Source organism: Uranotaenia lowii, chromosome 1 (genome assembly GCF_029784155.1).
Source record: "Uranotaenia lowii strain MFRU-FL chromosome 1, ASM2978415v1, whole genome shotgun sequence".
NCBI lineage: Eukaryota > Metazoa > Arthropoda > Insecta > Diptera > Culicidae > Uranotaenia > Uranotaenia lowii.
Genome location: NC_073691.1, coordinates 168725030 through 168739115, shown reverse-complemented (window position 1 = coordinate 168739115; position 14086 = coordinate 168725030). Strand labels below are relative to the sequence as shown.

The following is a 14086-nucleotide window of genomic DNA, read 5'->3' as shown; positions in this document are numbered from 1 at the left end:
AAACGAGATTCACAACCACTTATTTAAAAAATGTTGGTCACACGATACATAGACAAATCGTATTACTTTGCAGGGATCTGAACGTTACACGATTTGTCTATGTATGTATCGTGTGACCATCGTCTTTTAAATAAGTGGTCGTGAATCTCGTTTTTAAGCTTTTTTTCCTCAGATTTAAGCTTTTTTTTGCCTTGAGAGCATAGGAAGATTAAATCTGTCAAAAAGAGGGGAAAATAGGGGAAATCTGAGAGATGTGCTCCACAAGGTTTGAATAATATTGCCGGGCAGTGGTTTTTACACACAAGGAATTCTTATAAGGAATTCTATTTTGTAAAGCTCTGCTTTTTTGAACATTTATCAGTCGACACTCGTTATTTCGCGGTCCCGGCAACGTTGTACAATCCGTGTGGAGCACATCTCTCAGATTTTTTTTCTCAGATTTGAGCTTTCATCTTCTATGCTCTCAAGGCAAAAAAAGCTTAAATCTGAGAAAAAAAGCTTAAATCTGAGAAAAAAAGCTTAAAACGAGATTCACCAAGACTTAGATGAAAGATGTTGGTCACACGATACATAGACAAATCGTGTAACGTTGCCGGGACCTGGTTATTTCAAACGATGGTAAAGTGAATCCAGGTAGCGCTAGAATTATGGCACTGCGGTTAGAGAAAGAGCAATTCCACAACACAGCACATACGTGTTGTTTTATCCTCCTTTTTCCTATTGGACTTGAGGCTACTAAAAAGAATAAAGCTGTCTCTTTACTCTTACACAGATTTCCATTAGAATGACAGCTAATCGTAGTGAAATTGGAGTGAAGGCTATTGCTTTCTCTGTTAAACTCATGAGAAATCGTATACCAGGATTACGAGCACGCCCATCGCCTATTGTGCTTTCCCAACAAACATTTTTGTAGGTATATTTCTCAACAACTTTGTTATACGTTTCCTATAGATACATTATAGAATGATCGTATAAAACTCGAAAAAAACAGCATCTACTTACAAAAGTGGAGGCAATTTATTGGACGATATTCAACACCTCATTCGTACATCCTGAAAAGAATCAAGAGAGCGTAAATTTTGCTTTCAATTCATGCACACCGTTGCCGGCCACAATAGTTGCTGCTTCTTTCATTGGACAATTCTTTCAAATGAACCCTCTAATATTTAGTAATCTGGTTGCACTGCTACTCGCAGAGAGAACCAAAGGGTTGTTTTCTCACTTGAATCTCACGCGGAAGAAAAGATTTGCAAACATAGCAGACTTTTCATCATATCCGATTTATACCGACTTTAAGTGATCATTTTTACGATCGTTCACTTATTCGGTAGGAATTGCGAGAAATTAACATTATTAGCGACTTAATCTATCATTTCTGATGCGTTTTTATGTTTGCTGGGTGAATTGACAGTCTGTCTGCCAGGTGTGTCAACCAGGTCGAAACGAATTCTACTGCAGAGTTGGATCGGTTTTCACTAGTTTCGATCGATTTCAACTTGCTTCATTGAACAACTACCTGACTAGTTTCGGCCAAAATATTGGCTCATTTAACAACTACCAGTTGACAGAAACCAGATAAAACCAATTTCTACCTACGATTGAACGAAAGCTAAAACAACCAATACAAAACCAACAGTAACGATCCTTCTATGTAGAGAAAAAACAAAAAAAAATCAGAGACTCTCTTTCTGCTCTCCTTCACTTTTCAGGTGATGTGTTCGCTCTTGCACTCACCGTGGTGTGCTCTTTGTCAATGCCGCTCTTCAATGCGGTGTATCATCGACCTCTCCACACAATTGGGCTTCAGCTGAGGAAAAAAAATTGACGCGTAGGTGTATTTTTCGAACGAAGAATCTTCGTGTAAAGGGAGTGAGGAACGCACGTGCATTTGATAAGTTTTTGGTTCTGCCGAGGAAACTCATGCACGGAGATATGGTTGGCCTTTCTCCTCTGAGCTGTTAGAAAAAAAATTCTCATCAGTGAGAATTTATGTTTACCCCTTTTATGAGTTCGTTGCTATGATTGACATTGTTGTCCAATCATCAGGGTTGGGTTGAGATCTCACTCATTCTCTCACCGCAGTGTCTTTACTCTTGCGCTAGCTTCAAGAGCCAGTCGATTCGTCAATGGACGCTTTTGTTTCTCTCGATAAGCACAGTTATGAGAAAACTCCTCGCGTGCCATGTAAAGAGTGAAACGGTCAAAATTTGGTCAATATCAACTTGACGTATTTCTTTCAATTTTGCATTTAAAGAACCTGAACACCCCTCATTTTGAAGGTGTGTGTATGTGTGTGTGTAGAATGTTGCTCCTAGATGAATTTGGAATTCACTCTTCAGTTGTCAAAATGCCGTCCAAGGAAGAAGAGCAGCGTTTCAAAATTTTGCTCGTGCATCGCGAAAATCCGAGCTACTTGCACGCCAAGCTAGCAAAGTCGCTAAAAGTTGCCAAATCAACCGTTACAAATGTAATTAAAGTGTTTGGGGAACCTTTGTCGACAGCCAGGAAGTCTGCAATGGGGGGGGGGGAAATCGAAAACCGGAAGCCGCTGAGACGACAAAAACAGTTGCCGGTAGTTTCAAGCGAAACCCTAACCTCCCTCTCACCTAGATGCCGCAAATAAGCTGGATGTATCGTCTACAACCGTGCATCGAGCCGGACTATCGACTTACAAGAAGGTATTGACTGGAAATAGTGATGTTTAACAAAATACTACGGCCAAAGCGCGATCCCGGAGACTGTACACGACGATGCTGACGAAGTTTGACTGCGTGGTAATGGACGACGAAACCTACGTCAAAGCCGACTACAAGTAGCTTCCGGGACAGAAGTTTTATACGGCAAAAGGAAGGGGAAAGGTAGCAGATATTTTCAAGCACATGCAACTGTCAAAATTCGCGAAGAAATATCTGGTTTGGCAAGCCATCTGTACCTGTGCCTTGAAAAGCAGCATTTTCATAGCTTCCGGGACTGTCAACCAAGAAATTTGCAGGTGAAGGTGGTTCCCAAGGACAAGAACCCTCCCAACACGCCAGAGCTCCGCCCAATTGAGCAATACTGGGCTATTGTCAAGCGGAACCTAAAGAAGACCAAAAAAACTGCTAAGAACGAGCAGCAGTTCAAGGCAAACTGGCTTTCTGCGGCGAAGAAGGTGGACAAGGTGGCTGTACAAAATCTGATGGCAGGGGTTAAGCGTAAGGCCCGGCAATTCGGATTTGGAAAAGCGGAAGCCTAACTGAATATTGTTTCTGAATTTTATACTAATTAAACTTGAAAAAGAAATTTAATTTGATTTTTTAAATAAACGATATCACCGATTTACACGCGTTTTCCCTTGACCAAATTTTGACCGTATTATCCGCGTCGATAATCGATTTCTGCCTAAAGGATAACAAATAAACCTCAGGTTCCATATCAAAAAAAATATTGAAATACGTAAGATAAAAACAAAACAAGGGGCAAACAAAATAAAAATCGTACAAACACCACACAGTGCCAAGTTTAACCCAGTATGCGATATTCCAATTTCCCTGGTAGCACTTGCATATTTACTTGTCTGCTGCTGGTTGGTAACGATACATGTTGGTTTAGGCTTAATTGCATGTGTGTTTGTCTTAATCAACTCGTGATTACACTGTTCCACCGTCGAAAAACAACCAGCAGCGTGGTTGAAACGTGGCACATAAGTGCAATTAACATTCCTGTACCAGAGGGAAAAGAGGCTCGGTAGTCTGGATGGAAGCACATGTTGTTTTGCACTATGAAGAAGTAAACTTTTTTGCAATATTTATTTATTTGCATAGTTTTCCGTCTCACGACATAACTTGATGAACGTTATTCCTAAAATTTACACCGAAATTTTAGTCCATGACAACCGTTCTCCAATTTTTCGGACATCCACATTAGCCACATCTCGGTACACTTGGTCTAACCACCTGTAACTTTCTTCAAGCGCACCCAAATAGCTAAAATTCTTTTTGAATCAAGTGCTTCAGTAAGATAAAATTGCCGCCCTGGGATGAGTGCCACCAAGTTTGCTCCCGAAAGAGATAAATTCGGCAACTATTCGGCAACTCTCTCTGAGAACAGTAACTGGTCTAGTAGGCTATTGTTCTCGAAAAATCTTGATCGAGCATTATTCAAGATGGAAAACCGAAAGATTGTAAATTTTTGTTTACATTCTGAAAAGAACTTAAATTCTTTGGTTACAGAGTTCATTACATACCATCTAAAACTCACCAAACTTCCAAGAAATGGATTCGTCAATTTAGCTATCGTTGGAAGAGGTCCACGGAAGAGGAGGACAACGTTTATTGTATTTCGAACTGACACAAATGTACAGAAATGCACATTATTTCTGTCAGTTGGTGTGGATTCGGCAACTGGGTTCAGCCCCAACAATCAACCAAAAAATTTTAGAAAAGATGGTTTTCTGCATTGGACAGAAAATTTGTCCACGGAAGTTTTGAGAGACAGGCAATCGATTTAAGATATCAAATTCTAAATATTTTCACCGTGGTTTAACTATGGTTTTATTATGGGATTTTTTGTGCAGCCCGTTTTACGACGGTTTTAGTTTAGTAATGAAAAATGCTTATATTCTTGTTTTGACTATTTGTTTTAGTTTTGAAAACGTTAATGAAGCTTTTACTAAACATACTGTTTTAGTTGTTTTGAAAAAAGTTATGAATGCTCTGTTAAAACCACAACAACACAAACTAAGTAGTTTGCTTCAAGCTTTATTAAGCATGTTTTATGATAGCACTCGGTGCTTGATTATTAAACCGCCATAAAACTTAGTGACTGTTCTCAATCAAGATGTCGAAACCGGACACGCTCAGGTTAGATTGCACATATTTGAATTGAAATTGTCATTTTCACACATTTTTGATAAGTTATATGTGTTGGTTTTGACTTTGAAAAACTTCAAACCACCGGAAGTGGTATGAATAAATCTACAATTTGAGTATTGAGAGAAAGAGCCCAACTAGTAGGAAAAAAATTGTTGCTTGACGTCATCATTAATCCAAGATGGCTGCTTCCGCATTTATTTGCAAAGCTGTAAAATACTGAAAATCTCATGATAGATTAACAATATGGGTATTAGGTGAAAAGGCTAAACGTGTAGAAGTCGAATTTCGCTGTCCGTCGCAAAGCTTGAATTCCAAGATGGCGGCTACAGCTAAACTTGTAAAGCTAATTTTGTAAATGACTGAAAATCGCATAAAATTCTTACAATATGGGTGATAGTTGAAAGAGATCAACGATTAGAAGTCGCCTGACGCCCTCTTAAAATCCAAAATGGCAGCTACTGCTGAAAATGAAAATTTAGTAAATGACTTAATATCGCATGAAACCCCAAGAATGTTGGTATTGAGTGAACGGGCTAAACGAGTAAAAGTCGAATTTCGCTATCTGAAGCCATCTTGAAATACAAGATGGCTGCTTTCGCTTAACTTGAAATGCTGTAAATGACAAAATATCGCATGAAACCCTCACTATATGGATATTGGGTGAAAGGGCTAAGCTAGAAGAAGCTTAGCTTTCCGACGCCATCTTGAAATCCATCTTGAACTTTGAAATGCTGTTAAACACTGAAAAGCAAATGAAACCCCCACAATATGAGTATTGAGAGAACTAGCTAAAAATAACTAGTAGAAGTCGAATTTCACTATCCGACGCCATAATGAAATTCAAGATGTTTTATAATAGCTTTATACCAGCTTTGGTGACCAAAATTTTAAAGCATAATGATTTTTTCGAGGTTTAAAAACTGGTCATGATGACGTTTCTAGCCAGATTTTAGCTATATTAGAGTTCTGGAGATGTTCTAGAATGCGCTTTCGCTTTTAATGAAGATTAGTGCTATAGTCCTAATGAAGTTATGCTGACCATAATAGTGTTAAAATTGTTACTTGGGTTCTGTTCAATAGACAAATCGATGAGAAAATTTGTTTAATTTGTCCAATTTGTTTTGAGTAGTTTTTACGAAGGAGGGTTCTCATCTTCTTTTATAGGAATACTCTTAAGACAGAAGTTTTTTTTTAGTGTAAGGAATATCAAGATTTTATTTTGTAACAAATATATCTTATCGTCTCACATTTTGACAGTTGCTAGCGAAACAAAGTTTGTACGGGATCAGGTAGTTTTCTACATATGTATGTATGATTCATGATTCATATAGTATGAAAAGCAAATTTCGTTTGTTCGTTTGTGTGATTGTCTTCAATAGGCTCAGCTGTCTAGAGAGCTAAAATTTGGCATGGGCGCCCACTAAGACCATGAATGATGAAAAATGCTATCGAGTTTTACGATGACTCCTTTCGAAGGGGGTCGAAGGAGGATGAACAATTGCACTTAGGAGTTTTAGGGGACGGGCAATTGATTTCAGGTGTCGAGTTTTAGGTCAGGACTCCTGACTCAGGAGTCGGCTGCAAAAAGGGTTACCCACATGATTTTCAACTGTTTTCCCTGCGATATTGTCAAGATAATTCACACGATTGAGATGAAATTTTGTAATGGGAGTGTTTAGGGACCTTCAATTGATTTTGGGTACATAATTTTTTATTGGACAAGGGTTCGTCTTTATAAATTGTTCACTGTTTTCACGATATTGTAATAATCTTGCAAGGGTTCAGTTAATTGTCACAAGAGGGTTTCCGGGGAAGGGTAAAGGGTGTAACGATCAAAAAGTGCTCAACTCCAACGATGCATAAATCTCATAATCGAACATTTGCGCGTTCGCGCATTAAATTCATCTGTTTCGTCATAAATGACGAGACATACATCCAAACCGTATATTATCAAGTTCCGGGACAGGAATTCTGCAAGGCAACGGGAAGAAGGAAAGAAATATCTGGTTTGGAAGGCAATGTACTCGGGTGGAGAGAAAGGCTGTATTTTTGCAACAACCAGAAAGTGAACGTCAATGTACATTGGCTCTGTGTTATTTTAGCCGAACTTCCACTCTTGCCAATACGGCATGAACGTCCTGGAGTGGTACACGACCAACAACGTCCAATTCGTGCCGAAGGACAAGGTTCCGCCCAACTCTCCAGAGCTCCAATAAATTATAAACGTTATTTTATCCAAGCACTTTTTGGTCGTTCCACCGTTTAGTTTACTAATGGTATCACTTATTCTAAAACGACCCCATAGATTTGATATACCTATGTTAAACGACATCAAAAGCATTATATATTGTAGCATACGATTAAGGCGTTACATGAAAGTTATTTCTTTAAAAGCATACGGACGAGCACAAATGTCTTTAAAAACCGAGTGAAAAGATGATTTTTTAGTGAAAAAAAAATGAAAATAAACTGATTGCAACAAGGTGATTTCGAAACTGTAAAAAGTGTGTCTTTGGAGCGTATAGAGGACTTTTAAGTTAGCTTCGATTTGCTCTTTTTTTTTCAATCTATTTAAAATCGGGTAACCGTCACCTTGGCGTGGCCGTCGCTTACCTGTCCTGGGCCGAACCGATCGATTTCAAGCTGGATACGGATTTGGTTTCCGTTTCGATGTTGCTGCCGCCGCCCAGCTCATTTTCGTTGAAATCTCCGGTCGCGGTGCTCTTGGCATCGTCATTCAGGGCCACTCCACCGGAAGTGTCCACCGAGTCCAGGCTGGTCATGAGAAGGTTCTGCGTTTGGTGGATGTGCGGCGGATGGGTTCCGATGCTTCCGGGAGCAGGCCCACCCGGATGATGGATATCGAAGGACGGCGGTTTGACGATCTGTGGTTGCTGTTGCTGTTGGTCTAGCAATTTGGCCCCATCGGTCGTGTCGAGGAAGCTGTTGCTGCCTGCCTTAGGTCCCGGAACTGGCTGGACCGAACTAACCGGACTTACCGGGCGGCGTTCCTCATCTTGCCAGGAAGCGGGAGAGGTTGGGGATCTGCTACGGGCGTACACGAGTAGGGTTTTTTTTCGATTTGGGTGGTGGTTTCGTAATGATTTGGTTGATGATGACGAACACATAATGAACATAAAAAGAAAACAAAAGAAAAGGTGCACAAAATGTACAACATAAGTAACAAAACAAAAGCACATTTAGCTAGGGGCGCCAACATTAAAAGCAACAATTAATTACTGTACAAAATGCGGTATCGATTTTTGGTTTATTTTGCCGGGCCACAGAGTGCCATGTTGTCTATTTTAATTGCGGATGGGTGGCAAAATCGATGAGCTTGTTAACACGAACAGTGAAAGCCGACAACGTTAAGGCACATAATTAGCATCGATGGGACCGTACAGCCCATTTGGTGGCAAATGTTCATACCGGGACATTTGTTCTGATGCTAGGTTGGATTTTTTTTTACATTCAGAAAAACATGACACCCACCTTTCATATAAGCACGCCGCATCGAGCTGGGACTGGGACAGGGCCAGGTTGTACCGCCCATCGGAGGGAGAATCGACGAAGCGGTAGGACGCCACCCGACCGAACATTACCACCGAACCGTTCTGAAATGGGAAAACAAAAGTGTATGGTAGGCATCAGTAAATAATTAAAATACAATTTGATACCTCAGCAGAGGCAATTAAAAATTTTCAAAGGATTTCATGATGTGCATTACCCAGATACGAAAAATTGGAATGATTAAATGGATTGTTTGAAAAAAAAATGATTAAAACCATTCCCAAACTTTTCAAAAAGGTCCAAAATTATCTTTGTTCGATTTGAAGTTTTTAAATAAGCTGAATTAATTTATCAGAATAAAAATCATTCCCAAACAAACAAAGGAGCAGCCTTTCGAATCTGCGCTTCTTTAGTCCGTCTTATTCACCGGAACAGACATCATTCTTAATCAAACAAAGCAGCAGCCTTTCTTATTTGCGCTTCTTCAATCCGGCTTATTGACCGGAGCTGGCATCATTTCGAAAAAAAAACAAAGGAGCAGCCTTTGTAATCTGCGCTTCTTCAGTCCGTCTTATTTACCGGAACTGGCATCATTTCAAAACCAACTAAGCAGCAGCCCTTCTAATCTGCGCTTGTTTAGTCCGTCTTATTTACCGGAACTGGCATCATTTCAAAACACACAAGGCAGTAGCCTTTCCAATCTGCGCTTCTTCAGTCCGTCTTATTTACCGGAACTGCCATCATTTCTTAACAAACTCAGCAGCAGCCTTTCAATCTGCGTGTCTTTAGCCCGTCTTATTTACCGGAACTGGCATAATTTCAAAACAAACAAGGCAGTAACCGTTTCAATCTGCGCTTTTCAGTTCGTATTATTTACCGGAACTGGCATCATTTCAAAACAAACTTAGAAGCAGCCTTTCTATTCTGCGCTTCTTCAGTTCGTCTTATTTACCGGAACTATCATCATTTCAAAACAAACTAATCAGCAGACTTTGAATCTGCGCTTCTGCAGTCTGTCTTATTTACCGGAGCTGGTATTATTTCTAAACAAGAAAGGCAGCAGGCTTCCCATACTGGACTTCTTCAGTCCTTCTTATTTACCGGAGCTGGCATCATTTCAAAACAAAAAAGGCAGTAGCCTTCCAATACTCTACTTCTTCAGTCCGTCTTATTTACCGGAGCTGCCAACATTTCAAAATCAAACAAAGTAGCAGCTTTTGCAATCTGAGGTTCTTAAGTCCGGCTCATTTACCGGACTGGCATCATTTCAAAACAATCAAAGCAGTAGCCTTTCTCACCTACTTTCCTTTCTTTCCTCAGTCCGTCTTATTTACCGTAACTGGCATCATTTCAAAACAAGCCAAGCAGCAGCCTTTCTAATCTGCGCTTCTTCAGTCCGTCTTTTTACCGGAGCTGGCATCATTTCAAAACAAACAAGGCAGCAGTCTTTCCATTCTGTGCTGCTTCAGTCCGCCTTATTTACCGGAACTGGCATCATTTCGAAACAAACAAAGCAGCAGCCTTTTAAATCTGCTCCTCTTCAGTTCGACTTATTTACAGCAACTGACATCATTTCAACACAAACAATGCTGTAGTCTTTCCAATCTGCGCTTCTCCTTTCCGTCTTATTTACCGTGGATGGCTTCATTTCAAAACAAGCAAATCAGCATCCTTTCCAATCTGCGCTTCTTTAGTTTGTCTTATTAACCGAAGCTGGCATCATTTCGAAACAAACAAAGCAGCAGCATTTTATTTCTTAAGTCCGTCTTATTTACCGGAACAGACATAATTTCATAACAAACATGGCCGCAGCCTTTCCGATCTTCGCGTCTCCAGTCCGTATTATTTACCGGAGCTGACATTATTTCAAAACAAACAAGACAGTGGCCTTTCCAAGCTGCGCTTCTTCAGTTCAGCTTATTTACCGGAACTGGCTTCATTTCAAAACAAACAAAGTAGCAGCCTTCCAAATCTGAGTTCTTCAGTTTGTCTTATTTACTGGAGCTTTCATCATTTGAAAACCAGGCAGCGGCCATTCTAATCTGCGCGTTTTCAGTCTGTCTTTTTTACCGGAACTGGCATAATTCCAAACCAAACTAAGCAGCAGCCTATCTAATCTGCGCTCAGTCCGTCTGATTTAACGGAACTGGCATAATTTCAAAACAAACAAAGTAGCAGCCTTTCTAATCTGCGCTTCTTCAATCAGGCTCATTTACCGGAACTGGTATCATTTCAAAACGAACAAAGCAGCAGCCTTTCCAATTTGTGCTTCTTCATTCCGTCTTATTTACCGGAACTGGCATCATTTCAAAACGAACAAAGCAGCAGCCTTTCCAATTTGTGCTTCTTTAGTCTGTCTTATTTGCCGGAACTAGCAAAATTTCCAAACAAAAAAACAGCAGCTTCTCTAATCTGTGCTCATCGTTTTAACTGCGCCATTCGTCGTAAACGGACGATTAATAATCGCTATTCAGAATCTTGCTTCAACACGTCCGCCTCTCAGATTAGACCAATACATGATTTGTTTTTCTTTTACACTTTGAATCTTCTATTTCAGTGTTGTCACATTTTTGTTTTATTTGTTTTTTTTTTAGCTTTTATTAAAAGTATGTAAATTCTTCATCGCAGCACCACGAGTAAGGGCGTATATACCTGGTAAAATTATAGTCATTGAACACATTGAGTACCTCTAGATGTTTGTCAATCAATTCTGTCAAAACGTCAGGAAGCACCTGAATTTATAATTTTCATGAAAATCCGACCGCATTCAGTGCCTTTTTGTAGGCAAGCATGAATTTAGAAAAAAAAAATGTTAATAATTTTTCGGAGTTCCTCAATTAATTCTTGAAATCTTTGATTTGGATCATTCCTTTTTTATGGACGTACCCTGAAAGCCCAGAAAAAAAACCCTTGAGACCTTGAGTGTCAATTTAACACTCCTCGATTAAAACCGTGATTTCTCTCTTGTTTTTCAATCAATCTGAGAAATTGAAAATTTAACAAAAGGGTCGAAAAACAACTTTGAAAATTGTTAAAAATTCTCTGTTTCGTATTTTGAATATCTAAAAATGCAAAAATGTGCCAACTTACGTCAACTTTTCAATCAATTTTTTCAAAATTTATCTGATGTGATTTTAACACCACTTTTTTACATTTTTTGTGGTCATGATCTTAAAAAAATCAAAAAAAATATCCTTATGCGCAACGCTCCAACTTCAGCTTTCTTGGGCAATAAGTGAAAAAAAAATTTTTTAGCATTTCGTAGCTGATCCACAGTTTTTTTCCGAAGCATGTTTTTTTCGGACTTTTTTCTTAGACTATGAATAACGGAAATCTGGAGTGTTGTAGCTGAAAAATGTCTGGAAACATATTTGAGTTACATTAAGAGGTTACCAATTTTTTGTGAAAATCGTTTGGGATACAAGGGAGATATATTGGTTTAAGTGCGGAGTGTCAAATTGACACTTAAGTAAAAAAATCGAGGGTTAGAAAGAAAACTAATTAGAAATAAGGTTATCACTCGTTTTAAATCACGAGCAAAAAATTCACCTAACATCATTAAAAGGTGATAAACCTGTCAAGCGTTATTATAACAACTTTATAACAGAAGCGCTATGGTATCAAAGATCCCCATTTTATTGCAAACGCCACAGTTTTACAATACGACAACAGTAGCAGCGGCAAGGATTTCAAAAACCGAAAACCGCCATAAATCTCCCTTTAGATTGTGGGTGGCCAAGATTTTCACCAAAACAGCCTTATTTTTAAGCTAGCGGACAACAGATTTTGTTTATGAAAATTTGTCATTATCGATCAACCTGTGGATTCTTTATGTTCATTGAAAGAACAAATGATTTCATAAATTCTGGATTTTTAAAAGTCCAAACCAATTTGGCCCGCTAGGCATAAGGTTTTTGAAACCTAAAGATCCCTGAATGTATGTAAACATTTTTTCTTCCAAGATACATAAAAAGCCTATAGGCGAACCCATGATTCGAAATTTGCTCCAAAAAAAAATCATTTTCTGCTGTCTGCTAGCTTCAAAATGAGGACATTTTGGTGAAAATCTTGTCCACCCATGCTTTAGATCATTCTCTCCCACCCGGTAGATAACCGGTGTAATAAACCGGGTTTTGTTGCTTTCTCTAAAGCATGACTGGGTGTCTTCATCCGGATCGCATTTTGCAAAGTTTTCCATTCATCGAACCACACCAAGCTGATAGGCACCTACATATTTTTGACTTCCAAAGCAGCTTTATTAGCAGCCATCGGGGTTGGTAAATGTAAAATCATCACCTTTCCAAATCCATTGTCGGGGCCGCATTTTTGCTGCCAAGTACATCTGGCCCTCGAATGGGGTACTTTTTGGTTAAGCCAAACGTCTGGATTGTTTTTCCTCTCTCACACATTCTCCGATAAGAAAGGTGCGGGTGCTAAAAGAAGTGCTTGAATATTTCATGGATAGCTCTTTTTCAAAGACGGTGCTCCAACAGTCGAATTTAGGACTACAAAATAAAATTTCTCCCAAAGATTAGAAGTCCTAACATTATGTCGAAGTTTATTGCGCTAAATTATAAATTCTTCCGCTTAGAATTTCATTGAACACTTACGGACAGAATCCAACGACAAGTATCGCAGCACCATGATCTTGTTGAGGTTCAGGCATAAAAAGGAGGTATCTTGCGCTCCCTTTTGGGACAATTTTATGGAACTAGTTGAAAAAAACTTTAGATGGGGAATCAACGGTGCGAGCTTTGTTAATAGTTGTATTGCTTTACCTTTCGGTTATCGTTTCAAGAATACTAAATACATCGGGGACACTGGCCCGTGTTGAAAAGTTGATCTAATCACGTCGAAAAAGACGACCTAATTCTGTAATCACTCCTCTGCTACCTTAGTAATCTACCCAAAACAATCAATGGTTAAGGTGGTTACAATAGTGTACCCCCTATCAATTTTGGACCTCTGACTTATGACTCTACCTCGTTCTAATGTAACGCAGTGATCTAAAGGAGAGATTGACGGGAATACCTATAACCGAATCTTCCTCATACGACCTCTCATTTCAGGTCGAACCTATCCTCCAATGACCCAAGGTCCAACCTCTCCGCGTAGTGACTACGAAATCAACACTTGTGCCCGTCGCGTGCCGATGCTTAATCCTGGTCTCGCACAACTAACACAGCTCATCTTCAGGACCTAGCGCTACGACTCGGATGATTCTCGACGAAGACGTCTGGAGTAATTCTACTTGGAAGGTATTCCGGTGCCTCGTACCGGTACCTTTTCGTGATACCCACTCGTAGAGAACAGAACAACTCAGGTACTCCTCCAAGGAAGAGGAGCTGGAGTCAACGGCAGTCTGCGAACAGTGTAGGATGACTCCATCGCCGGGGAGCATCTGAGTTGTCTTCGTCCGGTCCCTTGATCGAGGTTACAAAGATAAGGCATCATATTCTGAGTAATGGAGGTCATGGGTGCGCCGTGAACGTGTGTAGGAGTTGTCACGTTCGAAATCCTGAATGTGTGCCGTGACAGGCGCGAGTCCAGGACAAGCTACTCTCGATCTGGTACACGACGGCCAGAAAAGTCGCGGCCCAAAAATCCTAGAGTTTTTAGCCAAAGGGATACAAGAAGACCGGACAACGGTCGGAGTAGACTGACGAGTAGTGTGCGTCCGACCCCACGGTTTGAAGCTACCGGGCCACCGGGAAGCAACAGCA

General features: G+C 39.9%; 1 protein-coding gene across 12 annotated transcripts in view; it reads right to left on the bottom strand.

Annotated features, from left to right (window-relative positions):
• Nucleotides 1-14086, bottom strand: part of LOC129747201 (afadin) — a 161141-nt gene that overhangs the window by 71110 nt on the left and 75945 nt on the right. For 10 of the 12 annotated variants that reach the window (XR_008737565.1, XR_008737576.1, XM_055741387.1 and 7 more), the window contains 2 exons: nucleotides 8346-8467; nucleotides 7467-7901 (listed from right to left, as the gene is read on the bottom strand). Coding sequence is in view for 10 of the 12 variants with exons in the window: in XM_055741387.1 (XP_055597362.1) it covers nucleotides 7467-7901; nucleotides 8346-8467 (557 nt within the window). In the remaining 2 variants the exon portion in view is untranslated. The remainder of the gene's footprint in view (nucleotides 1-7466; nucleotides 7902-8345; nucleotides 8468-14086) is intronic. The other 2 variants (XM_055741626.1, XM_055742009.1) reach the window with 2 other exon arrangements.